General features: G+C 57.6%; 1 protein-coding gene across 3 annotated transcripts; it reads left to right on the top strand.

Annotated features, from left to right (window-relative positions):
* The first annotated feature begins 94 nt into the window (after positions 1 to 94).
* On the top strand, positions 95 to 21429 carry ZSWIM9 (zinc finger SWIM-type containing 9). 3 transcript variants are annotated; one of them, XM_078439595.2, is made up of 4 exons: positions 95 to 207; positions 1290 to 1562; positions 8439 to 8751; positions 18747 to 21429. In XM_078439595.2, the coding sequence occupies exons 2-4, from the start codon at positions 1300 to 1302 to the stop codon at positions 20874 to 20876; spliced, it is 2706 nt and encodes a 901-aa protein (XP_078295721.2). In that variant the 5' UTR covers positions 95 to 207; positions 1290 to 1299; the 3' UTR covers positions 20877 to 21429. The 3 variants fall into 3 exon arrangements, with proteins under 3 accessions (XP_078295721.2, XP_078295722.2, XP_078295720.2); XM_078439596.2 differs by having other exon boundaries at positions 124 to 211; XM_078439594.2 differs by lacking the exon at positions 95 to 207 and adding an exon at positions 241 to 740.
* The last annotated feature ends 5582 nt before the right edge of the window (positions 21430 to 27011 follow it).

Raw genomic sequence — 27011 nt, 5'->3', positions numbered from 1 at the left:
AACGGCCCGCGCTTTCCCTCGCTCGGGGTGGGCGGGTGTAGCTGTGGGTCCGAGAAGTGACTGACGGGGAAAGGAGATTCAGGGCAAGCCGCTGCGCGTGGCACGGCGGGAAGAGAGGCGGGAGACCGCGCGGGGCATCCCGGGAGCAAGGGCCGAGCCTGGCCCCGGCGCGGAGCATTGTGGGAGGTGGACGCCGCTCCGGGGCGGGTAGGTGAGTGGGGAGGGGCTGGAAGGGTGCACATCTGGGGGAGGGGAGAGGCACAGCTGGGTGGGACAGCGGAGATGGGAGGGCCCGCGGCAGGAGGGGCTGGGAGGGCTTGGGGAGACCGAGGCGGGCTGGGAGGGGCTGCACCCGGTGGGGAGGCGCAGCTGGACGTGGGGGGAGCATCTGGGGTGATGAAGCCCATCTGAAGACCAGGGGCCATGTCTAGGACCAGGATGCACATCTGGGGAGTAGGATAGCTGCGAATGGGAGGAGGGAACCACAGCTGGACTTGGGGGAGCGTCTGGGCAGGAGGGACCACAGACAAATATCGGTGACACTTGTGAGAATTGGCCACAAGTGAATGGGGCACACACCTGTGGGCGAAAAGTACATACTGGATGTGGAGAGGACATCTGGATATGGGAGCGTCTCGGAGGCAGGGGCTACAGCTGGATGTGGCGACCCATGGGGTCACCTCTGGGAGAGGGGCAGCAGCTGCATATCGGAGATACATCCCGGGAGGAGGGAGCCACAGGTGCGTGAAGAATATGACCGGGGTTGCGGGGTCCGTGACTGGACGTCGGAGCACATCTGGAGATGGAACATCTTTAGAAGAGGGCACAGATGGATGTGGGTTAGGGCCAAGAGGAGACAGAAGGGGGCGTTTCATAAGAACGGGGGCGCTAGAGGTGACGGCCAAGTGGAAGAGAGACATCAGGAGGGGGAGGAGGTCTTAACTGGAAGGAGGGAACACATTTGAGGAGGTGTCCACCACGGAACTTAAGAGTCCCATTTTGGGAGAGGGACCCCAGCTGTACCTAGGGGCACATCTACAGAGGAAGGGGCCAGAGCTGAAATTAGGGACCAGGATGACCGGCTCCAGTTGTCCCAAGGAATAATGCAGGGATGGGAGAAAGCCAGAGATGGAGCGTAGATTCATATATAAATATTAATCGGGGTGCATCCCGTCGTGGGCCCCACCTGGAAAGAGGCACCAGCACCAAAGAGGCGGGCGGAAAATGGAGGAGGTGGGGTACCCTGATGGGGACGACTCTGATATCCACATGTCCCCTCTTCCCCTCAGGCGCCCCAGGATGGAGTCCCCACCCAGCACGGCAGGCCAGGAGGAGCAGGAGCTGCGGGAGCGGGCCTTCTTCTCGTGGGCCGAGTTCAGCCGCTTCTTCGACGCGTGGTGCCAGCAGCGGCTGGCACTCTTCTTCGTCAAGAGCTCCATGCACCTGGCGCGCTGCCGCTGGGCCAGCGCGCCCCCGCTCTACACGCTCATCGACGTGCTCAAGTACAGCTACGTGCGGCTCGTGTGCAAGGACGTGCGCGCGCCTAGCCGGCCCACTGTGGGGTGCGTGAGCTGAGCTGCCCCTTGCTGGGTGCTGGGTGGCGGGGGGCGAGGTGGGGGGGGGGAAGGGCGGAGGGGAAGCAACGGGGAGGAGTAGGCAGTGAGCCCCCGCGGAGAGAGACCCGGAAGGAGACATGCCCACTAAAACTGCTAAATGCATACACCTTGCAGAGAGGCCGAGAGTAAGGGAGAAAGGGAGACAGCCAGTCTGCTGGCAGGACAAAGGCGCACACACAGTGAGTGACAGGGTGGGCTCCAATTACAGACTTTATTTTTTTTTTTTTAACCTTTATTTATGTTTGAGAGACAGAGCACAGAAGGGGTGGGGCGGAGAGAGGGAGACAGGGAATACAAAGCAGGCTCCAGGCACTGAGCCATCAGCACAGAGCCCCATGCAGGGCTTGAACTCACTGACTGCCAGACCGAGACCTGAGCCGAAGTTGGCCATTTAACTGACTGAACCACCCAGGCGCCCCAAGTTACAGACTTAAATTTTTTTTAACGTATTTATTTTTGAGAGGTAGAGAGAGTGTGTGTGTGCAAGCAGGGGAGGGGCAGAGAGAGAGGGAGACACAGAATCCAAAGCAGGCCCCAGGTTCCGAGCTGTCAGTGCAGAGCCCCACGCGGGGCTCAAACTCACAAACCATGAGATCATGACCCAAGCCAAAGTCAGAAAACTGGGTGAGAGCCACGTTTGGGACACATAGAAAGAGACCAGAGCCAGACTGAGCTGCAGAGAAAGCCACAGGACAAAGAGAAAAAGATTCATCCACGCTTTCCGTAAATACGGGGCCAGGTCCCACACAGGGGCTAGCGATACCTCACTGGGGAGAGCAGGGGTTGAGCGGGACAGACACATCCCCTCCCCTCGTGGAACTTTCAGGCAAGACAGGGAGACTGACACATTATATGAACAAGCTCACAGTTTCCTATAAACATAATGTCACAAGGGGCAAGCGAAACACCCGAGAGAGAGCCGGGAGACTCACCCGGGTGGCCAAGGGTGTTTCAATCGACCCCACTTCTAAATCAGAGCATTCCCCATAAAATGTTTGGTTTCCGGCTTTTCTGGAAACACGGGAAGAGGCTGAGCCCACCTTCCTGCGAGGCAGATGGCCACTCCAGTTAGACTGGGTGATGGCGTTCAGGTTTGCCCCAGACCCCACCGCTCTCCATTGCCTCATACGTGGCCCCCGCCGCTTGTGTGTTTCACCCGCCTGGTCCCTGTGGGTGCATAAGTTTGAGACCCTTGGCTGGAGAGCCATGGGCAAGGACGGGGCACTTAAAGACAGGCTCCGTGTTACAGGGCTGTTGTGAGTTTACCGTGAGACCAAGATGAGGGAAGGCACTTACCTGGTACCCGGAACATGGGCGGCCCGGTAAACGACAGCTATTCTAGAAGTCAGAGAGCACAGCCTCAAGCCAGCAGCCTAGCCTCCGACCCCCCAGGCCTGCTGCAGTTAGCCAGCGACACCGAGCAAGTGACGTCACCCTTCTGGGTCTCAGTCTCCTGCCTTGGAAAGTGGAGGAAGTCGTGGCATCGATCTCCTAGGTTTTGTGAGGATTAAATGAGCTAATACAGGCACGTCGCTCAAAAGACGACGTGAGCACCTTCTGACAGCGATTCTGACCGTAGTTATTTAAACATTTATTGGGAGTTTACTGTTCTTGGTAGTTTACTCACTGCCTATGTAGAAACAGAGACCCAGAAGCAGAGCAGCGTCAAACACCCGTCATCACAGAGAACTCTAGAACGCCAGAGGTTGCGAGCGGCTTGGGCCCAATCCTGGAATCTCTCTTCGTTAACAGAACCCAATTCCAAGTAACAAACACTTATTGAGCACCAACTGTGTGCACGCTCTTTGCTGGGCACTTTGCTCAGCGCTTGAGCAGCTGAGTACCTAATGGAGGAGACAAAGACCCCCCCCCCAAAATGTTATTTTTAAGGGAAATGAGGGCAGTTGTGAGAGAGAAGAAGTTGAAGGGGGGAGGGAGGGGGATAAAAGAGGAGTGGGCAGCTCCATCCAAGAGCTTACGGGGTGCTCCTGGAAGCCTTCCTGGAAGAGGTGACCAGTCAATGAAAACTCGAAGGGCTCTCTCTGTTTATACACTTATGGATGTATGTATCTGACTTCAACACGCAGCGCTTGCTGTGCACAGGCACTGTCCCCAGTGCTCTGCAAATATCACAGGGAGCCAGGGGACAGGAGGGGCAGGGCTGGGGATTGACAGGCTGGTGGTGGCTTTGGGGAGACAGCAGGATGGTCCCGGGATGGGGAGCCCAGGAGGAAGGGGGGATTAGCAAGCCAGTTCAGGGATGATGACTGGGGGCCCACGGTTTCTGAGACCCTCTCTTCCCCCAACTGCTCAGGCAGCACCTGTCCGGTGTCACAACCCAGGAGCAGCCCATAGGCCAGGGTGCTATAGGGGGCGTCTGGTGTGTGACAGGGCAGCAGATGTGGGGGGAATGGTGTCAGGGTCTTGCCCGGCGGGGCTGAGTCCAGGGGCCAGGACTCATCTTGGGGGAGCCCTGGGAGGGCTGTGAGCAGGGGCAGCTCTGGGTTTAGGATGATCCCTCTGGGGGCCACGGGGGAGGGGGGGACGGACGGGAGGAGAGAGACGGGAGGCCAGGGAGGAGGCTGGGACCGAGGGTCCCAAGAACACACATCAGGACTTTGTCTCCTTGGTCACTCTGTCCCCCTTTCCCAGAGGATGGTCAGAGAAGTCTTCCTGGAGGAGGGGACACTGAGCCTGAGCCGTGAAGGATGCGTAGGAGGTAACTAGGTGCAAAGGAGGACGAAGAAGGAAAGAACCGAGTAGACCGGTGGCAGTGGGGGTGGGGGAACGTGGATGGTTGGACGAGGTGAGAAGGCACCATAGGCAGGACTTGGTGCTGGGTGGCTTGATGTAACGAGCGGGCTGCCTGGGTACTGGGGGGTTCATACAGCAGGATTCCATCATTCCACGTCATTTATGTACGGAGCGCCTCCCGGCATTCTGGCATTCTCGGCGCTGGGAAGATAGCGGTTTGCAAAACAAAGATTCCTGCCCCCTTGGAGTTCACATTCAGAGGTGGGGGGCATTATTCCCCCCCACACACCAGGTGTGAGGTAAAGAAGCTAGCAAAACTAGCTTCTGGAGGCTTCAGTAGCCAGTCCTGGGAGGTCCTGGAACCCCAGAGGGGACGTGCTGTTCTCGGGCGAGATGCACAGCCTCACGGAAGTGTGACCTCTCTTGAGCAGGGGGGGGGCTTGTTCTCAGGGCTGAAACACTCAGGCCACAAGACGCCAGACCAGAGAGTTTCACAAAAAGCCCGTGAGTTATCCAGGGGGAAACGTGTCGGGTTAAGAGCCCCACGAACCGGCCGTTTCGGTCAATCAAAGATGACCGCACGTCGGAAACTTCCTTCAGTCCCTCCCGACACCACTGTGGTGGCTGGACATTTTTGTGTCTTGTGTATAACGACTTGTGTGCTTACGGTTTTTCCAAACTTGTGTTATTTTTGTTACTTTAAATAAGGCAAAGCGTCTCACGCGTTTTTGGCAGACTTTTACAACCTAGCAGGCTCCCTGGATTTTATCTGACCTCCTGCACAGAGAAGGAAAGGAACGTGTCGAGGGTCCCCTTCTGGTTTAATGGAGACAGTTCTGAAATATTTATCCTGGCTTCTGAGGAGCCTCACCCTTCTCAGGGGCCATTTGGAAACAATCTGGGAGCGTTTTAGGGAGTGCGCCTGGCATTTACTGCTTGGGAGTCAGGCTTCGTAATGACTCGCCAAGCCCTGGACAGCCTGTGTCACCGGGGTCGACAGACTACAAGGCCCTTGACCAGGTGCACCCTGCAGCTCTTTTTCGTAAATAAAGTTTTATCGGAACACAGCCAGGCCCATGCATTTACATGGGCTCTATGGCCGTGTTCACCAAATAGAGTATATTTACTGTCTGGCCTTTTGCAGAAAAAGCGCGGCCAGTCCCTGGTCTGCAAACATAAAAACCCCCTGCCAAAACTGCTGCTAGCCTCCCTCGCGGAGAAACACGGAGCCTCCTTTCCAAAAGCAGATGTCAGTTTTAAGTATTATTATCAGGGAAATACACCCTGATTGTCCCCCAGCCCCGCCATTTCTCTTTCGTTTTTCACAACGCTGGTTGTACCCCCTCGATCAATTTCAGCTACGGGGCCAGGCCCTGCAGTCTGAGGACCATTGTCCTAGACAGACAGGCTCTTTTCACACACAGATGGGTGAGAGAGTTGGGTGTCATCAAAGCGTTGTTTGTAAGAAGAGAGAACTAGAGACGAACTAGAACTAGAGAACTAGAGGGGCGCCTGGCCGGTCAGTTGGAGCTTGCGACTCTCGATCTCGGGGTTGTGAGTTCGAGCCCCACGTTGGGTGTAGAGATTATATGAAAATAAAAATCAAACAAACAAACAAAGCACCCCAACGTAGAGCTGGAAGAATTGTGAGTGGAACGTGGGGCAGCCAAAGGAAGGAAACAGCGTTGAAAAACTGATGGGTGGAAAAGCACGGAGAAAGCAAGTTGCAAAAGTATATATAGAATGTGATGCTCAGGCTAGTTTCCTGTTGCTGCCGTGACAAATGATCACAAACCGGAGGGTCTTAAAACAATGCAAATCTGTGATTTTACAGCTCTGAGGGGGGCGCAAGTCCAGCACGGGACTCCCGGGGCTAAAAAATCAAGGTGTCCGCAGAGCTGGATGTTCCAGGGGAGAATCTGCTGCCTTCCTTTTTCCAGCTTCTAGAAGCACCTGTGATCCTGGGCTTGCAGCCTCTTCTGGGTTTGCCGCTCCTCCAGCAGAGAAGCATTTCTCTCTCTCTCTCTCTCTCTCTCTCTCTCTCTCTCTGATTTGCCTCTCTTGCTTCTCTCTTCCCCTTACAAAGACCCTTGTCAGTACACAGGACCCACCTGGATAAGCCAGGATCACGTCCCCATCTCAAGACCCTTAATTTCATCACATGTTTAAAAAAGCACACGCAGCGTATGTATGCAACTCAGTGAATTTCCCGGAAATAATATGCGTATGTAACCAGTACCCAGAACAAGGGATACACGCGTCCAGTGCCAAGAACCCCCTCACACTCCCCCCTCTTAGGGTTAACCACTCGAGGTCGTGACCTCTCTTTGATCTCTCCACAGCAGAGTCTAGCTTTCCTCTTGAAATTTCTTTTTTTTTTTAATTTTTTTTTTAACCTTTATTTTTGAGACAGAGAGAGACAAAGCATGAACGGGGGAGGGTCAGAGAGAGGGAGACACAGAATCGGAAACAGGCTCCAGGCTCTGAGCTGTCAGCACAGAGCCTGATGCGGGGCTCGAACTCACGGACCGTGAGATCGTGACCTGAGCCCAAGTCAGCCGCCTAACTGACTGAGCCACCCAGGCGCCCCTCTTTTTTTTTTTTAATGTTTACTTTTTGAGAGAGAGAGAGAGACTGAGAGAAAGAGAGACAAGGAGCGGGGAAGGGGCAGAGAGAGAGGGAGACCAAGGATCTAAAGCAGGCTCCCCTCTAATAGCAGAAAGCCTGAGGTGGGGCTCGAACTCACGAGCCTAAGAGATCACGACCTGAGCCGAAATCAAGAGTCGCACGCCTACCCACCTGAGCCACCCAGGCGCCCCTGAACTCGCGATAAACGGGACACGTGGTGGTTTATCATCCTTCACGTCGGGCTTCCTTCATACGGCGGGTTCGGGAGATGATCCACGTTGCCGGGGACGGTAACGATTTGGTCCCTCTTCCTGTTGGTTAGTGCTGCGTTTGAGGAATATATCCCTGCTTACTTCCCCACGCTTGAGTGGAAATCCTGGGTCCCGGAGGGGCACATCCGTGATCAGCGTTAGCAGATCGTGTCACGCAGTGTTCCACAAGTGACTTAGGTTTTACGCGCCCGTGGTCTAGAAGTACGAATCGGGCCTGCCCCGCCTCCTGGCCTGCACTCCACGTTTATTTTGTTTATTTCGTCCTGGCAGCGTGTAGTGGCATGTCCTTGGGGGTTGCTGTTTGCATTCCCTCGATGCCTGGTGAGCTGGAGCGCCTCGTCATGTAGACAAAGTTTTCGAACCTAAGAACCTACCTCCTGCTGCTTACGGGTACCTAAAAACATACGCAGGAAGGCAAAATACCCACTTTGGGAGGTGGCCACTTTGGGGGGCAGAGGAGGGAGGGGTCCTTTTTGGGGGAGGGCAGGTGCACAGGGGCCCTGCACTCGCAATGTTGTTACTGCTAAATGGGAAATGGCAGTGTTTTCTTTCTTAAAATTGAGATAAAGATGAGAAGCTAAATCGTTCTCGAGGTGCCGCGGCAAACCCTGAGCGCACAGGAGGCCAAGTGCTTTCCATACATCAACTCTTTCAACCCTGACAACAAGCCTAGGAGACAGGCACCAAGCATATTATCTCCCTTTCAACTCAGGAGGAAACTGAGGCACAGAGGCTGGAAGCCACTCGCCCAGGGTCACAGGACCGGCGGAATCGTGAGGCCCTCTCTCTTCTCTGTGCAGGAAACAATTCTTAATTTTAGAAAACAATCAGGGGCGCCTGGGCGGCTCCGGGGGGCGGGGCGGGTGAAGTGTCCGACACTTGATTTCGGCTCAGGTCATGATCTCAGGGCTGTGAGATCCAGCCGAGCCCAGCGTGGGGCTCTGGGCTGAGTGTGGAACCTGCTTAAGATTCTCTCCCTCCCTCGCCCTCTGCCCCTCCCCCATTTGCGCGCGCACGCGCGCTCTCTCTCTCTCTCTCTCTCAAAAAATAAATTAGAAAAAAAAAGTATATAAAATGAAAATGTAAAAAAGGAGACAGAGAGAGAGACAGAGAAGGAGGACAAGGGCAGAGGGTGATGTGACGGCGGCGGTGGTCGTTCCTCCCGCAGGCCCCCCCAGCCCGGCTGCCCGGCCTTCATCATCGTCAAGCTGAGCCCGCTGCGGGACCGCCTCGTGGTGACAGAGTGCCAGCTGACCCACTCGCACCCGGCCTGCCCGCTCGAGTTCGCCTACTACTTCCGCCCGGGCCACCTGCTGGCCAACGCCTGCCTGCCCGTGCGCACCACCAACAAGATCTCCAAGCAGTTCGTGGCCCCCGCCGACGTGCACCGCCTGCTCTCCTACTGCAAGGGCCGCGACCACGGCGTCCTGGACGCCCTGCACGTGCTCGAGGGGCTCTTCCGCACCGACCCCGAGGCCAAGGTGGGGTCTCGGGAGAGGCAGCCGGGGGCGGGGGACGGCCACGCCCAGAGCCTCGCGGGTCATTCATTCACCCATCCGCCCACTCCTCCATTCGCTCCTTTCATCCATTCCTCCGCGCCGGTCATTCGCCAGGTGCTTATTGCTAGGTGCTGGGGAGGCCGCAGCCTGCAAGACGCGTGGTCCCCGGCCGCGGGGACCTGGCAGGGGAGCGCAGCGCTGGGCCGGAAGAGCTCCCTGCCCCCACGGAAATGCGGGGGAGCGGGATTCTCCGGAACGGTAGCCCCTGGCCACGCGTGGCTATTGGGCACTTGAAAGGTGGCCAGTAGGACCGAGGAACCGAGCTTTAAGTTTCGTTTCTTTTTAACTAATTGTGATTGAAATAGCCGCGCCTGGCCCTGGGGCTGCCTTGCAGAGGAACGGGCTTGAATTCCCTCGCCTCCTCGCCTCCTCGCGTCCTGAGTCACACCCCAAGGTGATCAGATGTCAGTAGGGTTGGGGCTAGGAAGAAGACGAGTCAGAAGGGCAGGAAGTGCCCTTTAAAAGACATCTTGCAAACCTGGACGACACGCGTAGAAAACGCACAGACGCGAAGCATGTAGTCTGACGAATGCCCGCAGAGTGGAAACACCCAGATCAAGGCTCAGAAGGGAGGGGGCTTCCTCACCGAAGGTGACGGGAAGGAGGTGGCAGAGTGAGGGGTAGGGTCGGGGAGCATCAGGTGAGGACATGGAGAGGGACGGTTAGTTGGAAGGGCGCGGCTTTAGTTTGAGTGGTCACCGAAGGTCTCTCTAAGGAAATGCTGGCGAAACAGGGGAGACAACGGAGGCAGGGGACCCCCCCCTCCCCCACTCGATCTGCAGAGGCAGGGGAGTTCCAGGCAGAAGGAATAGCCCATGTAAAGGTTCAGAGGCTGGAGCATGCGAGCTGTTTGTCTGAGAGAAATCTTTCTGCTGCTTTCAGAGCTGGGGTGGACGTGAAGGAAGGGGGTGAGGGGGGTTGGGGGGACTACCTACTGCCTCCGACTGTTCTTTTCTCTTGTGCAGGGAAGAGGTCCCAAGTCAGGGCACCTGGGCGGCTCAGTCAGTTAAGCGTCTGGCTCTTGATCTCGGCTTTGATCCTAAGCTCACGAGCCAAGCCGTGATGATCGAGCCCCACGACGGGGTCTACGCCGACCGTGCGGGGCCTGCTAAGGATTCTCCCTCCCTCCCTCCCTCTTCCCCTCCCCTGCTTGCACTGGAAGGCACACGGTCTCGCTCTACCCACACCTAATACTGGTGCTAACGTTAGTTAACATTTGTCAGGCACTTAACCGTGGGCTAAGCACGACCCTAAGCGGCTGTACATTGAAAGCTCACCAGAGCCTGTGGAGGAAGGACGTCACCATTCTTACCTCCGTTTCACAGACGAGGAAACTGAAGCACCGAGAGGGCAAGCGAGTGGCCCGAGGCCACACCGCTACCTAATGACGGAGCTGGACTTCAGCCCTACACCGTCTGAGATGCGGGGATGTTCTCTTCACTGCTCGGCTACTCCCCAGTTTGGAAATGAGGCTCGGGCCCCCTCCCATCAGTTCTAGCCTCCAGAGAGTTGAGGGTCGCACCCAAGTCAGTTTGCTGCTCTGTCAAATGGGGCTTCGCACACATGCGCTCCCCACCCCACTGGTCTTTGCCGAGCTATTCCGTCCTCCACTGTCCACCATCAAATAAATCAGCCTCGGCTGTCTTTTCTGGAAACACCTGTGCTGTGTAGGGCTGCCTCCATGAGAAGCAGCTTGCTGACAGATGAAAGCTTTCAAGGTCAAGGGATTGTCCTTTTAACTTCCAGTTTGGAAGCTGCCATAGACCCCGGCTAAACCAGGGTCGGCTCCCGAGTCTGTGGTTTGGCCTTGACAGTTTTTTGTTATTTTTAAAAAATTTATTGAGAGAGAGAGAGAGAGAGAGAGGGAGAGAACGAGCAGGGGAAGGGCAGAGAGAGTGGGGGACAGAGGATGTGAAGCAGGCTCCATGCAGACAGCAGAGAGTCCGATGCAGGGCTCAAACCCACGAACCACGAGCTCGTGACCTGAGCCAACACCAGGGGTCTGATGCTAACCCACTGAGCCACCCAGGCACCCCCACCTTAATACTTGTAAAAGAAATGAGGAAGATGTTCTGGAACACCAAGAGACAGACTAGTGAATGGGTTATTTCTTTTTTTTTTTTTTTTTTAAGTCTTTCTTTTTTGAAAGTGAAGAAGGGAGGAGGATGGGTAAAAGTCAGGCTGCCAGCTTCCAGGAACCAAACGGGGGAAGAGGGCTTTGGGATGCCCTGTCCCTCATCAGATGGCCCTGTGGTCCGCAAGGCCAGGGACCCTTTCTGTTCTACGCTCTTCGCAAAAGAAACCTCCAGCCACCTGGGGATGAGAGGCAACTTGACCTTGAGAGGTCTAACTGCTTCTTAAACGGCCACCAATTTGTCTTTTTTTGACCCCCCACCCTGCCTCGTGCTGCCAATTCCTTTTGAAGATGCTGCTGTCGGTCCTCAGCATTTTCCAGTTGCAGGTTCAGGAATCACGAGGTTTGGGGTTTGGGCTTTATTTTGCGGGGAGTGGGGAGCGATCGGCTTATCCATCTGTTTTCCAGCTTCCTGAGTTTGGTTCCTGCTCTTTCCTTTTCTGTAGCTCCTCCCAGCCAGCTCCTGTGGGAGGGATTCCTTTTTTTGGTTTGCTTTTGTTTTGTTTGTCTGTTGGAGGGATTACTTTGCAAAGCCAGATGCCTGGGACCCCCTGAGTGGCCGTGGCCCCGCTCGGTCTGTGGAGCGGACCGGACAAGAGTAGTGTGCCCCAAAGCCACTGCCACGGTTCGTGGCCAAGACTTCCGTAGCCGCTTCATCCGGGGAGGTGTTAAGACCTTTTATGATCTGCCCCAAGGCAGCGATGATGGGCTGAGGTATTCCGTCACATCTCCATTACCTCATTTCTGGTAGGCTCTAGGGTAACCAGCTGGCCAACTGGCTTTCTGGGCAGAGAGGGAGCTGGAACAGAAACGTGGTACCTTCTCTCACAGGTATGCCCTGCCTTCTGAGAAAGGTGGCTATTGATCTGAGTGTGCTACCTGTACGTACGCTAAAAGGTCAACCGGTACAGGCACAGTGGAGGACAACTGGACAATGTCCGTCCACACGACCGCTTTGGCCCCTCTCCCGCGGGCGGGAATCGATGCTGCAAACGACACTGGCAGCCGATCCGAAAAGATCGCTCAGATACGGTTTTGAGGTTAACGACACCGCGAAGCAAGGTGCAAAACTGTGCGTAACGTGCTGTTTTGTGCGCGGGAGGCAGAGAATGAGGATATGTGGCTATGCTGGCTCGTGTTCACAGAAAGAAGCTCCAGAAGACACCCAGGAGGTGGAACAGGCACAGGAACAGCGAGTGGGTTGGCGTGGGTGGAAAAGCAGGGGAAGAAGGCCGTGGCTGTGGAGCTTCATATGATTAGATTTCTGGACCCTGTGCACTTTTTTCTTTTTTCTTTTTAAACTTCTTAATTTTATTTTTAGAGAGAGTGCACGTTTGAGAGAGGCAGACAGCGAGAGACAGAGAGAGAGAGAGAGAGCGCGCGCGAGAGAATCCCAAGCAGGCTCCATGCTCCATGCTGAGCCCGACACGGGGGCTCGATCCTATGACCCTGGGATCATGACCTGAGCCCAAACCAAGAGTCGGTCGCTCAACTGACTGAGCCACCCAGACACCCCTGGACCCTGTGGGATTTTTGCACGTTCAAATGGTTCATTTTAGAAGAGAAGGTGAGGGGCGCCCGGGTGGCTCAATTAAGCGTCTGACTTTGGCTCAGGTCATGAGCTCATGGTTCGTGACTTCGAGCCCCACGTCGGGCTCTCTGCTGTCAGCCCAGAGCCCGCTTCAGATCCTCTGTCTCCCTCTCTCTCTCTCTCTCTCTCTCTGCCCCTCCCCTGCTCTCTCTCTCTCTCAAAAATAAATAAATGTTAAAAGAGAGAGCGAGAGAGAAGTGAAAATAGGCCAGGGTCCCAATGTACCATACTGATCTGTTTCTACGTAGAAAAGAAAAATCAGGGGGTGAGCGATAGAGTGTCTTAAAACTGGGTCAGTCGGGACGGCCCGGAGTTTGCGGTGGCGATGACCGGACCTCGAGCAGCAGCAGCCCCGACGTTTATTCCCTGCTCACGCCGTGCGCCCGCTATGGGTTTTTGGTAATAGTTCTGCCCACCTGAGTCATCCTAACACGGTCCGCATATGTTTCAGGAAGGGACACGCCAGGTCAGGTCGCTTCCACTCCCGCTTCCTTGGCCAAAGCCAGTCACATGACCCTGCCCGACTGCAAGGTGGCAGGGAGGTGCATTGCTGCCCCGTGCCCGGGACACCGTGACTTGGCACGTGGCGAAGGGCGACCGCGGGCGGAGAGAGGGCCGTCGCGCCCGGGGTCCTCCAGAGCCCTGCCCGGACCCAGGCTCGTGTTTCCCGGACCGAGCCGCTCGCGGCTCGTCTTAGCCTCTGGTCAGCGCTCCCCCAGGGCCTGTCCCCTGAGCCCCACAGCCTTGGCACACCAGACCAGCCGCTTTCTGGGTGCTCTGCGAAGAGCTAGACGCTGACTTTGTCGATGCCGTTAGGTGCCAAGAGCTGTAGGCACCTTCCAGCCGGGCCCCTTGCCAGCCGTGGGACATCCCCTGTGGTGCAAACGCCTTGCTCCCCGGGGCCTCCGCGTGTTCATCCGTAGAACTGGGGTAACAGTGCACACACCCCTTCGTAGGACGTGTGGATGTGTGTGTCCCTGCGGCAACACTGCCCGAAAGCCAGGAGGCCCTGTACGTTCGGCTATTGAGCTATTATCTTTATTCCCTCAGGTCGGGAATAGTCTAGAGACCAGGGCCGTTCCGATCGTGTGAAAAGGGGGCGCGTGCTCACACGGAGGAAGGGGTGTGGGTGGCACGTGTCGCGAGCCGTGGTTTCCGGGGTTCACGTCTGTGGAACCCACCGTCTACGGCGGCCGCATCTGTTTGTGTGTCTGAGATGATGCCCTGGCCGCGCCTGAGTCCTCACACCTGTCGGCCGCGTGCCCTTGAACCAGGCCCGTGGGATCGCTTTCGTGAAGGCCGAGGGGGTAGCGTGGGCAGGAACAGGGACTCGAGGCCCCAGCCGCCTTGGGTGCGAATTCCTGCTCTGCCGCTCACTGCCCGCGGGACCCCGGGCGAGCAGCGGAAGCTCTCTGTGCCTCAGTTTTGCCATCTGGAAAATGGGGGCGGTAACAATGGTAGCTGTTTCACAGGACTTCTGTGAGCGTTGGAGGAGGTGAGGCCTCGGCACAGAAAAACCCCCGTCCTGTGTGGTGCCGACGCGGGGGCTCGAACCCACGGACCGCGAGATCATGACCTGAGCTGAAGTCAGACGCCCAACCGACTGAACCACCCAGGTGCCCCTCACCTCCTCCTACTCTTAAGGTGTCCTGATGGCCCCCCCCTCAGTGCCCGAACTGGTACTTGGCACATCAGATTTGTTCCGTAAATATTTGGTAGCGAAACTCATATTTGGGGGAAACTGAGGTATCCCCCACCTTTGGCAAAGGCCGCCACACACACACCCCCCTCGGCAGCGTCCCCCACACGTCTCCCTCGGCTCCTTGCTTTTTTTCCCCCCAACAATTTCAGGGATCTGGACTTGGATCCCCAGCCCCGTTACCTGTTAGCTCCGTGGCCCTGGGCAAGTCACCCCCCTCTCCCGGTGTAGTTGGGGACCCTAAGGCCGCCCTCAGTTGCCAGGAGGACTCACAGAGCTCAGCAACACTGTTACACTCCCAGCTACGGTTTATTACAGCGAAAAGGACACAGATTAAGAATCAGCAAAGGGAAAAAGGCACGTGGGTTGGAGGCGGGAGGACACCAGGCGTGAGTTTCCATTTGTTCTCCTGGCGTTCAGCTCTGCCAGCAACATTGTGTTACAGGCTTGGAGCATTGCCAACCGAGGAGGCCCCCCCCCCCCCCCGAGCCCCGGTGTCCAGAGATTTTGCTGGGGTTCGGCCCCATAGACGCGCCTGACTGCCTGAGTGGCCGCCCTGGGTCTCCAGCCCCTCTGGAGGTCAGGATGACACTGTGTGGCTCAAGCCCCCCCCCATCATAAATCATTCCCGTCTTCGCATAGACTATCTAGAAGTGGTCCAAGGCGCCCAGACACTCTTATCCAGCAGGACGTTCTTATCTCCCAGCAGCTGGACAAGAGCCAGACCTTTCTTTGGAATACGCTGAGCTCAGACAGCCCAGACGGGTTGAGGTAATCCTTCACTGCCTCGGTTGCCCTATCTTCAATAGAAGGAAAATGATCGTCCCCTCTCAGCAATGGCCCTCGCTCACTCGGAGGTCCCCGCACCAACCTAAGTCCCATCAGCCTTTCTCTTGAGCACGCTGTCCGTGCGCGGGGACCCATAAAAACAGCCGACACTCAGCACATACTGATCTGGGACCAGGCGCTGCTCTTCATGCTTCGTGCAAATGAGCCCATGTGATGGTGCGCCCCACCTTTGCAGGCGCGAGCAGGGGAGGCCCAGAGAAGTTCAGACACTTGCCCTGAGCCACACAGCCGGTGCGGAAGCTCGCACAGCTGGTAAGAGGAAGCACCACAGCCTGGCTCCAGGGTCTGGAACGCTTAGCCGCCCTGGGTTCATTTATGCCCGTGTGCCAGGCCCACAGTAGACTGTCCATCAACGCCATTTGATGAACAAACAGGGGTGGAAGGAAAGCCTCCGTGCCCTCTTCAGAAAGAAAACCCAAGATCAGAAATCTGAGTTATCCCTTGAAGAATGGAGATCAGGTTCAAACTCGCCAAGTGCCTGCCTGCTCTGGGAAAGCCTCTTGGCAAATACATTTTGCTTTATTTACTTTTCTGTTACTCCTGACTCCGGAGGAGAGACGGACAAGAACTCAAGACTATAGAAACAGGTCACTCTTTTAAACCCGTTCCACTTAGGACAATTTTGTCTTTGCATTAATTTCTACACCAGCGCTGTCTGACAGGAATTTCTTTTTTTTTTTTTTTAAGTTTATTTTATTTAGTTTGAGAGAGAGAGAGAGAGTGAGTGAGTGCAGGGGAGGGGCAGAGAAAGAGAGGGAGAGAGAGAATCCCAAGCAGGCTCTGAGCTGTCAACGCAGAGCCCGACGCGGGGCTCCAACTCATGAACCTGTGAGATCATGACATGAGCCGAAATCAAGAGTCGGACGCTTAACTGACTGAGCCCCCCGGGCGCCCCTGACACAACTTTCTATGATGGTGCAAATGTCCTGCGGCATTCAGGAGAGCAGTCACTAGCCTCGTGTGGCTAGGGTGAAATATGTCTAATGTGACTGATGAACTGAGTTTTTATAGGTTTTCAAATATTAATTCACTTAAATTTAAATAGTTACAGGTGGCTATACAGGTTGGACAGAGCGCAGTTCTAGATTGAAACATTTGCTGAGCTAAATCGTCAAGCAATGATGTCAAAACTCAGGATAGGTTGAAAAAAATCGTAGGGGGATAGTAACTAATCAGCTGTAAGATTACGAGGCTTTTTCATAACATTTATTGAATTCGAACACTGGTTAAGATGCTGACTATAAGGCTTCTGGGTCAGGAAGACAAAATTTTTTTTTCCCTTGGGACTCTACCAGACCTTTTTTTTTTTTTCAATTAGAGGATATTTTTTCTTTCCCCTTGAAAGCTAAGAACAATGCAGTGCTTTTTAACCACCCTGTAGGAAGAGGTTGGATGATGGCAGAACGGTTTGTGGAGAGATCTGTGCTTAAGTTATTCAGATCCTGCGGCTGGGGGTTGGCACCGACAGGGACCTGCAGGACGAGGCTGACCATCAACCCTCTGCCCCATTCAGTGGCTTTTGTGCGATGACGATGCCCAGAGTGACTAAGGCCGAGGAGGACAAGAAGGACCAGAAGATGAGGTCCAAGGGTCTGATCGCCCAGCCCACAGTGTGGCGTGAACTCTGGGGGTGGGGGGCTACCTGTAGTGGGATTGGGGAGTCCTGGGAAAGGAAAAGCTTTCAAGCAGGGGAGGGGGTGATCTGATCTGAAGTTTTGAAAATGAAACAGAGATGGGGCAGGTTGGGACGGGGGTGGGGGGGGGTGGTCAATGAGCATCCAGTATGGCTTGAGGCTGCCCACCTCTGGAGGGCGCTGGAGACGTCCAAGGGGCCATGTTCCTGCAGAGGCAATCCAGTGGATAGATCTGGAGCCTGGAGATACAGAACTGAGAGTTACCAGCTGACAGATGATAAAAGGCCGGGTGACCAGAGGCAATCGCCTGGGCAGAGCCTAGCGACTGGAAAGAGCAGAGGAGAGGACAGGACCACAGCTCAGCAACATTTTAGAAGTGGGGAGTGGAAGAGGGGCGAGGCAAGCAAAGGAGACAGAGCAGGAGACGCCTGGGAAGAAGGAGGACAGCCAGGAGTTTTCAGGGTGACAGAAGCCAAGAGAGATTCGTGTTCCAGAAAGGGGGGCAGCGTCGTCCCTGTCCTCTGAGTGCTGCGGTGAATCAAGTGACACAGAAACAATAGCGGGATTAGATCCGCATCAAGCCTGGGACACAAATGATCTCATTTTGGCCTCTCCACGACCCTATTCTATAGACATCGCCTCAGTTTGGCAGTCAAGGAAAGTGCAACTCAGCCCAGGGTCCCACACCGGTAAGAGCCGAAGCCAGGTTGCAAGATAAGACTCTTCCCTGAACTCCAGAGACGTGGCCTGTGGCTATCGCTGCACGCTTTGTGCCTTCGTCCACCCCGGGGAGGTAGCAAGCTGATGCCACGGTCTCCATTCAACGTATCAGGAATGCAAAACACAACATCCCTCACCTCGTGGGGCTCCCATCTCCGGAAGGGTGAACGGGCAACAAGCAAGTCGAGATGTGACGTGCTTCGGGGTGATTAAGTGCCACCGCCAACGGTGGCTAGAGAGAGCCGGGGTACTTGCTAAGAAGGGAGGGCCGGAGCGGGCCTTTAGGAGGACACGGTTTGGGGGGCAGGGGCGATAATCGTAGCGACTGCGAACGCTTGGAGAGCCCTTCCTATTTCTTGAGCGCCTATTGCCGAATGTATCATTTGTGCCAGGCAGTGTTCGAAATGCTTCCGTTCGTTTCATCCTTCCCATCGCGGCGAGTATCTCGTAACATTCTTCCAAGGGGGTGTTGGTCAGGGAAGTGGCCGGGAGCCACACACAGCCAGGAAGTGGGGGCCCCAGGGTCTCGGCCTTGCGCTGGCTCTAGACCCCACGCTGGACCTGCTCCCCTGAGCACGAAGGAACGCGTCTGCAGCTCCCAGACGCGGAAATGGGGGGAACGACGAGGTTAAGGAGGAAACTGAGGCTCGGAGAGGTTACGTCACAAGGTTAGAAAGTGATGGGGCCGGGACTCAAAATCAGGCGACCTTTCTGCGCAGCCTACGGCTTTATTGCTAGATAGACCGGTGGCTCTCAACCTGGAGCGCGCGTGGGGATCCCGTGGAGGGCTTGTCAAACACGGATGGTGGGGCCCTCAGAGTTTCTGACTCAGCAGGTCTGGGGTGGGCCTAAGAATATGCGTTTCGGTCAAGGTCCCAGCGGGCGCCGCTGCTCCCAGCCCTACACTTTGAGAACCTTTGCCCCAGCCTGCCTCTCAGCGCAGGAAGGAATGAATACCCAGCCCCCAGTAGGTACACTGAGGCTCAGAGAGGCTGGCCCGTGGGCAGAAACCCCACAGCTATTAGATGGCGGTGCCGGACCTCAAGCCCGGGCAGTCCGCCTCCTGAGGTCGCGTTTTTACACCATCCCATCCCCCCCCCCCCCCCCCCCCCCCGCACCGCCGCCTGCCGGTCGGAGGAAGAAATGCCTGCACGCGGGAATGAATGAATTCCCATTTCCCCGTCGGGGACACCGAGCTCCGGGGACCGCCGGGCTCCCTGCCCCCCGCGCCCCCCCCCCCGCCCCGGGCGATCCCTGACCGCTTTCCCTGCCTCCCCGCCCCGCCCGCAGGTGAAGCTGGTGTTCGTGGAGGACCAGGCGGTGGTGGAGACCGTGTTCTTCCTGACGTCGCGCACCCGGGCGCTGCTGCGGCGCTTCCCGCGCATCCTCCTGGTGGACCGGCTGCCCGGGCTGCAGGGCGCGCTGGACCTGCTGGCGGTGCTGTGCGTGGACGGCGCGGGGCGCGCGCGCCAGGCCGCCTGCTGCGTGGCGCGCCCGGGCACGCCGAGCCTGCTGCGCTTCGCGCTGGCCTCGCTGCTGCAGAGCGCGCCCGACGTCAAGGGCCGCGTGCGCTGCCTGACGGCCGGGCCCGAGGTGGCGGCGCAGCTGCCGGCCGTGCGCCAGCTGCTGCCGGGCGCGCGCGTGCAGATCTGCCGCGCGCAGGGCCTGGAGACGCTCTTCAGCAAGGCCCAGGAGCTGGGCGGCGCCGGCCGCGAGGACCCGGGCCTGTGGCCGCGCCTGTGCCGCCTGGCCGGCGCCTCGTCGCCCGCCGCCTACGCCGAGGCGCTGGCCGAGCTGCGCGCCCACGGCCCGGCCGCCTTCGTCGACTACTTCGAGCGCAACTGGGCCCCGCGCCGCGACATGTGGGTGCGCTTCCGAGCCTTCGAGGCGGCCCGGGACCTGGACGCGTGCGCCCTGGTGCGCGGCCACCGCCGGCGCCTGCTCCGCCGCCTGAGCCCCTCGCGCAGCGTGGCGCAGTGCCTCCGCGACCTGGTGGCCATGCAGTGGGCCGATGCGGCCGGGGAGGCGGCGCCCGAGGGCCCCGACGGCGGGGGGCCTTGGCCAGAGGGCGAGCCGGGGAGGGGAGCCCACGTGGAGAAGGAAAGGATGAAGGGCCTGGAGAGCGGGGACTGGGCAGGGGCCCCGAGAGAAGGAAGTATTTGGCGAGGCGCCCAGTTGGAGAAGGAGTGGGCCCGAGGAGTGGAGGCCAGAGACCGGGGAGGGGCTCAGTTAGAAAGTGACTCGGGGAGAGGGTTGCAGGTCCAAGACTGGAGAGGGTCCCAGTCGGAGAACGAGCACTGGAGAGGGCCAGAGATCAGAGACTGGAGGGGGGCCCCGTTGGAGGCCGAGAAAGATTGGGGACCAGAAGGTTACGCAGGGAGAGGGGCCTGGTTGGAGGACGGTGGGCCGAGAGCATTGGAAGGGTATACCTGGAGGATGGCCCAGCTGGAGGGTGACAGCATTAGGGTGCTGGAGACCACAGAGCGGAGGGGGGCCCCGTTTGATCCTGAGAGGGCCAAGAGTCTTGAAGGGAGCACCTGGCGGGGGGCCCAGCTGCACGATGAGAGGGCACAGGGACTGAAAACCAGAGACTGGAAGGGGCCTCAGCTGGAAGCTGAGAAGGGAAGAGGGCTGGAGGTCAGGACCTGGAGGGGGCACCATGTGGAGAAGCCCAGGGAGTTGGTCCCTGAGAATGGAGACCGAAGGGGGCCCCAGTGGGGAGATGAGAGGCAGAGAGGGCCAGAGGTTGGAGAAGAGAGGGAAGTGAGGTTGGGGGTCAAAAGAAGAAGGGATCTGGAAGACGTAGTTCTGGTCCATCTGGGGGACACGAGGGTGACAGGCCTGGAGAACGGAGAGGGAGCCCGGTCTGTGGGCCCCAAGGGCCGAGGAGAACAAGGGATGGGGTGTGGGGGTGCAGGAGGGAGGTGTCTAGGGCTGGGGAACGGAGTCCCGTGTGGGCCCGCCGTGGGAACTGTGTGTGAAGGCGATCCAGAATGGGCAGGGACGCGGAGAGTGTGCCTGGCCGCTGGGGAGAGCCCGCAGGAAGGGGGTCAAGAAGAAGGTCCACGGGAACCAAAGAGGCCTTGCTGCCCCTCCGCAGAGGAGGAGGTGGACTGGGAGCCCCTGGCCAAGTTCCGAGCGGCCTGCGGGCCGGAGCTGGCGGAACTGGTGGCCGAAGAGCTGGCCTTCGCCAGGCAGCACGGGACCCGGGGTTTCCACTGGACTGGAGCTGGGTTTGCCCTTAAGGACGGAACCTCGGACTTCTTCCTGGACAGGGCCCTGACCCGCTGCAGCTGCTCTATCCACGCCGCCCGCCGTCTGCCCTGCCGCCACCTCTTTGCGGCGCGCCTCCTCACGGGGGCAGCCTTATTCCACATGGACCTGCTCAGGGACTGCTGGGGGAGAGCCCCAGAGCCCTGACCCATCGGGCCCCCGCCTGCCACCCTCCGCTGTGAGGGCAGGAGGGCGCTCTTCGATCCCAAAGATAACAGGGCTGAGGCCAAGGAGGCCACCTCAGTCCCTCTGGCCACTTCCTGTGTCATCCAGGGACCTCACCTTGGCCGTTTGCCTCTCTGGGCCCTAGGGGAAGCTGACAGTGGTCTCTGAGGTCCTGGAGGCACAGTGTGGAAGAGGGTGGCTGCTAGGACGGCTCCTGAGGGCCTCCCTCAGGAGAGGAGATGTGTGATGAGACAGGGGATAGAAGGGGGGGGGGGTCAGACGGGGGGCAGAAGGAAGGAGGGGACAAAGCTGGGGGAGGGGAGGACACCAGGATACGGGGAGAGCCCAGGCAGGAGCAGATGGTCCGTCCAGAGAGTGCAGGGGTGAAGGAGAAAGCAAAGGGGAGTGTCAGACAAACGGAAGGGGGGAGGAAAGAGGAGAGAAGCTAGCAGGGAGACCCGCGGAGAGAGGACAACAGAGGCAGAAATGGGGGAAAGCAGAGGGAGGCAGGAGAGAAGGAGGCCAGGGTGGAGGACAGAGGGGGAAAAAAAAAAAAAAGACGCATGGAAAGGAAAGGTATAGGAGGTAGGGAGAGAAGGAGCAAGAGGGGAGTGATTTGAGAGTCCCCAAAGCCTGGACGCTTGGATCCCCTTGGCCTTCTGGTTGGTCATTTCCAGAAGAGACTGGATGGGGGAAGGGGTATGGGGGGAGGGGCGGAGGCTCTCCAGTGGGAGAAGGGAACAGTCTGGACTATTGTGCTTCAAGATCGGAATAAAACAGTATTATTTTGGTTTCTGTACTGAGTTCCTGGCTTCTCGGGGGAGGCGGGGAGGCCCAGACCTGGAGAGAAAGTCAGGTGGTCCAGCGGTCCATTCTATCGACAAGACCTCCTGGGGCCAGATGGCATGGAGGGGCCGGAAATGAGTAGATTCCCCCTGGCAGCTCGGGCCTCTTCCTCCCTCATCTGGACCGGTATGCCAAGGTGACAACTTGGCCGACATCGGTGGAGTCTACCCTCAAATGACTAGCCCAGGCCGATCTCAGCCACGGTGCCAGCGATTGGTTTAAGAAGGCGCACGTGACTGAATCCTGGCCGATGGGTCTGCTCAGGGTGGGAGGCTACTGAAGGTTCTCTCAGTCCTAGGAAGAGGCCCCAGGATGAGGGGGTCAGGCCTAGACCTGCTTGCCAGCATCTTGATAGAGCCTGGGAATGAAGCCCGCGCTGAGGGTGACAGCTAAGAGATGCCCTCTATGATCCGCCCCCCTCCCAACACCCTGGGAGGTGGACATTGTGCCCATTTTCCAGCTGTGGAAATTAAGTCACAGAATTGCAGTGACTTGCCAATGGACACACAGCGGAGAGTCCCCCGTCCCCCGAGCCAAACCTCCACCTCTGCACTCACAATGGCTCCCATTTGTTTTTTTGAAAATGTTTATTTATTGAGAGGGAAAAAGACAGAGAGCAGGGGAGGGGCAGAGAGAGGGAGGGAGGGAGGGAGGGAGGGAGGGAGAACCCTAAGCAGGCTCCCCCATTTCAGTGCAGAGCTGGACACGGGGCCCAAGCCCACAAACCATGAGATCGTGACCTGAGCCGAAATCAAGGGTCCGATGCTTAACCAACGGAGCCACCCAGGAACCCCAAGCCCTCAGTTTCTTGATGTGGAAAATGGGGCTAAATACTAACTCTGCTGCCAAGGCTGGTTGGAGAATTGAAAATAATGCCCTTATTCTCTCTAGTGCGTGCCAAGAACCCCGGTGATTGGTTGTCGTTATATACCGACTCTCCCGTTCTCTTTTTGAGAGACTGAAGATGTGGGTTGGCATTTGGTGACGCTGCATGGGGAGGGTCTCCCATTATCTGTTAGACCAGATCAACATCACGATAAATACCAGCGAATTCTTCCGAAAATGCACCACGCATGCGCTTGAGGCGGTCGGGAGCGCGTGAATGGACCCGCGGACGGCTGGGTGTCTGGCCCGAAGGATGAGGATCGCAGCACTAAGTGGGGAGGGGACAGCGATAGGGAGGTGGCGAAGTCTGGGGAGACACCGCTCGAATCTGAAAGGCACCAGGGGAGCCAGCGGTGCGGTCGGTCCCTAAACAGGGACGCCCTTCCTGTGTCTCCCCCTCTTCGGGTAATGGTCTCGCCCGATTCCCGTTCCCTTCTGCCACTCCGGGACACACCAAGTTTCCAGCAGAGGGGTGGGAGAAGTGGGCCTGGGTACTGAAGGGACGTTTGGGCGGGCGGGACCTTTGTCGCGGAGGCCGGGGGTAAATGCTGGGGGGAAAAGGGGGAAGAGACAAATGGGTCGAAACAATTGGAAGAGGGGAGGCCTTCGGGGGAACCCAGGTTCGAAGGGCGGGGCGGGGCTTAGAAGACCGTGCCAAGGAAAGAAGGCGGGGCCTCTGGCTGGGCGAGTTCACCGTGTGGGGAGGCGCGAGGTTGGAGTGGGCGAGTTCATTGTGAGTCCGGGTGAGGGGGGTGAAGTTGGTTGGGAGAGACCATCGTTTGTACGGGGGGGATCCGGGCCGTGCTTGGGGGTGACCTCTGCGTGTGTAAGAGGGGGGAGGGTCCAGGTTGAGTGTGTGCCTCCGGAGCAGGTTTGAATTGTGCCTTGTAGCAGGAGTTGGATTCTGGCCGAGGCTCAGAGAGGGCATAACAACAGGTGCTAGCGCCCCTTGGTGGAAGAGTTAAGTACCTACTTGCAGAAAGGAGAGGCTGCCCTTGGAATGTAAGGACCACCGGCAAATATCTCGAGAGTTATGCTGGAGCGGGTGCGGGGAGCCTATCAAGGGGGCTGTCGCTGGCGTCGGCTGCTGGGGAGCCACGAGCAGGAGAGGGGCAAGAGCAGCCTTGGGTGAAGACAGCCATCTGGGGCCGTGTGGGGGGTGGACTGGAGTGGGGACACTGGACAGGCGCTCTTAAGCTTCTCCCTCCCTCCTTGGGGCACCCGGGTGGCTCAGTGGGTTAAGAGTCCGACTTGAGCTCAGGTCATGATCTCACGGTTCGTGAGTTCGAGCCCCGCATCGGGCTGTGTGCTGACAGCTCGGAGCCTGGAACCTGCTTCGGATGGTGTGTCTCCCTCTCTCTCTCTCTGCCCCTCCCCCTCTCATGCTCTGTCTCTCTGTCTCAAAAATCAATAAAACATTAAAAAGATAAATTAAAAAAAATAAGATTCTGGCCCCCTCGCCCGCTCACGCTCCCTCTCCCTCTCCAAAAGAAAAAGAAAACTGTTGGATATAGCGCATTTTAAATTCTTGTGCGCGAGGTGTGTTCATGAACACGGGTGCATTTCACCTGGTTTTGATGAACCCTCATCCGACATACTTAGTATTTTACTTGCTTATTTTCTGCTGGGCCACAGTAGAGGGGAGGGAGGTCACTGCTCTATTACCAGAATCTAGGGCAGTGCACGGCACATGGCCGGCAGTCAGGCTGTTGAATGGTGAGGAGTGTCCCCTCCCCCAGAGCTCCTGACTCGGGAATTGTGGGTGACGCGCAAATTTGAGCCTGCTTCGCCCGCCTTTCCCCACGATGCCGATGGGGGCGCTCTGAGCATCACATTTTGATCCAGACCAACCCCCTTGTTTCCCTCTGTGTTCAGAGTCTCGCTGCAAAGGGCATGTATGAGTTCCTTACGGCTGCTGTAATAAATGATGACAAACTTGACGGCTTAAAGCCACCCACACTCATTCTCTCACAGTCTGGAGATCAGAAGTTTGAAGTCCGTTTCCCTAGGGTCGAAATCAAGATGTTCGCAGGGCTGTGCACCCTTTGAATCTCTAGGGGAAAGGCCGTCTGCTTCCCTTTTCAGCTTCTAGAACTTCATCCCTCACAACCCTTGGCTCCGGCCCCTTCTTCCACCTTCAGAGTCAACAGCGGAGCATCTCGGTTCCTTGATCCCGTCGCCTTCACTGCATCGAATCTCCCTCTTATAAGAACACTTGTAGACATTTAGAGCCACCGAGATGATCCAGGATAATCTCCCCATGTCAAGACGCTTAATTTCATCCTACCTGCATAGTCCTTGTTTCCAAAGTCACAAGCACCTGAATATAGTTGGAGGCCATCATTCAGCCTACCACATGGCAGAAAACCCAAGCCAAGCTTGCTGAAGCAACAAAAGGTAATTCATTGCCTCACGCAACCAAAAAGTTAAGGAGGGGATGCTTCAGGCACAGCTAGATCTAGGTGCTCATCCAGAAGCTGTCCCTGCCTTCTCTGGGAGCTGTTTGTGTCTATGACAATTTCATTGCCAGGCTGACTCTACTCCCCGTGGATGCGAAAGGTGGACGTGGGCAGCCCCAGGTTCACATCCAAAGATAAGTGCCGTGGAGAAAAGTAAAGCCAGGAAGCAGGTAGGGCAAGACAGAAGGGTAGCGTGAGTTTCCATTTTAAATAGGTGGTGAGGAAAGGCCTCTAGTGAGAAATGACATTTGAACAAGGACCTGACCCAGATGAGGGGGAAGCCAGGCCGCTGTCTTGGGGAAGAGGGTTCCAGACAATGAGTCCGTTGAAGAGCCTTGAGGCCAATGTGGCCAGAGCCTAGTGAGACAGCGGGAGAGGGGGAGAGAGGACAGATCCCAGAGGGAACGCAGTGGGGTCACGCAGGGCCTCCTGAGTCCTGCTGAGGACCTGGGCATTTCTTTGAGTTAGAGGGGACAATGCGGGAGGGCTCTGGGCTGAGGAGGGACGTGAACTGATCTAGGTGTTAACAGGCACACTCTGGGGAACCTACCTGGGGGTCGAGGACTGAGGCGGGAGGTCCAGACAGGCAACAGGCGTCCTCGCTTGGGGTCAGAGAGGATATGAGCTTAGGGGAGGCGGCCGGGGAGAGAGTGAGAAGTAGCCGGATTCTGGGCGTACTTTCCGGATAGAGCCAACATCGGAGGGATTCGATGAAGGGGTATGAGCGGGAGGAGCAGGTTTCTGCCCTGCAGGTGTGGGATGGAGATGACCAGGGACTGAGCCCTCTCTCCTCTCCCAGGCGCCCGGAGGAGGCGGGGCGGAGGCTCCGGCCCTGGTGCAGCTCGTCCACGAACACCGGGCGTACTCGATCCCTCGCCGGGTCCCCGACGCCGCGGCCGAGGCGCGCCTCCGCCAAAGTGGCGGCGCCCGGCTCTCTCGTCCCCGGCTCTGAGGTCCGGGCCGGGTGGTTTGGCCGCGAGGCCTGCGGGAAAGCCTTCAAGCGCGCGTGGAAGCTGCTGAGCCACGAGGTGGTGCACACGGCCGCGCCTTCAAGCGCCACTCGACTGCAAGGTGCACGGGGACGAGCGGCTAGCGCTGTGCTGCCTGCGGCAAGCGCTTTACGCGGGGCCCCCAACGTGTAGGCGGGAGCGATGGGCGGGGCTAGGGGCGGAGACAGGAGTGGGTGGCCGGGGAGAGGCGGGGCCTGAAGGAAAGGGGCCGGGCGGGAAGCGAAGGTGGGAGGGGCCTGAGGGAAAGGGGCCGCACAGTGGATGCGGGGTGGGCGGAGCCTGGTAGAAAGGGGCCGGGCGGTGGATCGGAGGTGGGCGGGGCCTGCGGGAAAGAGGCAGGGCGGTGGGCCGGAGGTGGGCCGGGCCTGGGGGAAAGGGGCGGACGGTGAATCTGAGGTGGGTGGGGCCTGCGGGAAAGAGGCCGGGCGGTGGGCCGGAGGTGGGCGGGGCCTAGGGGAAAGGGGCGGGCGGTGGAGCTGAGGTGGGCGGGGCCTGCGGGAAAGAGCCGGGCCCGCTGTGAACGGGCCCGCAGGGAGAGGCGAGCCTGCCCGGTAGGGCGAGAGCCTGGCTGGACCCGAAAGGAATGCGGGAGTGACCTGGAGAGGGAAGAGGGGTCACACGGATGTAGAGGTGGGCTAGAAGGTGGAAGTGGCCCAGGAAGGATGTGAGCGGAGGCCTGGAGAAAGTAGAGTGGCCACTTGTTTGACTTCTGAAAAGACAAATCTGTACGTGATGTGAAATTTTTTCTCCTGTAGAGTATTGGATGACATTTTACCTCTAAACCTACATGATCCAAAATATGGCTTTTTTTTTGTTTTTTTTTACAGAAAATGTCACTTTAAACATGTGAAGTGTAGGGTGTATATTTGAACCTCTTTTGCAGAGTTTTGCTGCACTATGCAATTCTTCCAAGAAAA

The sequence above is a fragment of the Panthera onca genome, chromosome E2, assembly GCF_046562875.1.
Source record: "Panthera onca isolate mPanOnc1 chromosome E2, mPanOnc1 haplotype 2, whole genome shotgun sequence".
In the NCBI taxonomy this organism is placed as follows: domain Eukaryota; kingdom Metazoa; phylum Chordata; class Mammalia; order Carnivora; family Felidae; genus Panthera; species Panthera onca.
The sequence above is the reverse complement of the archived record's forward strand: the minus strand, read 5'-3'. Positions and strand labels throughout refer to the sequence as shown.

Excerpts from the sequence above, each read along its gene's own strand:
- ZSWIM9 (XM_078439594.2), top strand. The coding sequence starts at position 604 with ATGTGGAGAGGACATCTGGATATGGGAGCGTCTCGGAGGCAGGGGCTA. Across the intron at positions 741-1,289 it reads CCGGGAGGAGGGAGCCACAG|GCGCCCCAGGATGGAGTCCC; the intron begins GTGCGTGAAGAA and ends TCTTCCCCTCAG. Across the intron at positions 8,752-18,746 it reads GCACCGACCCCGAGGCCAAG|GTGAAGCTGGTGTTCGTGGA; the intron begins GTGGGGTCTCGG and ends CCCCGCCCGCAG.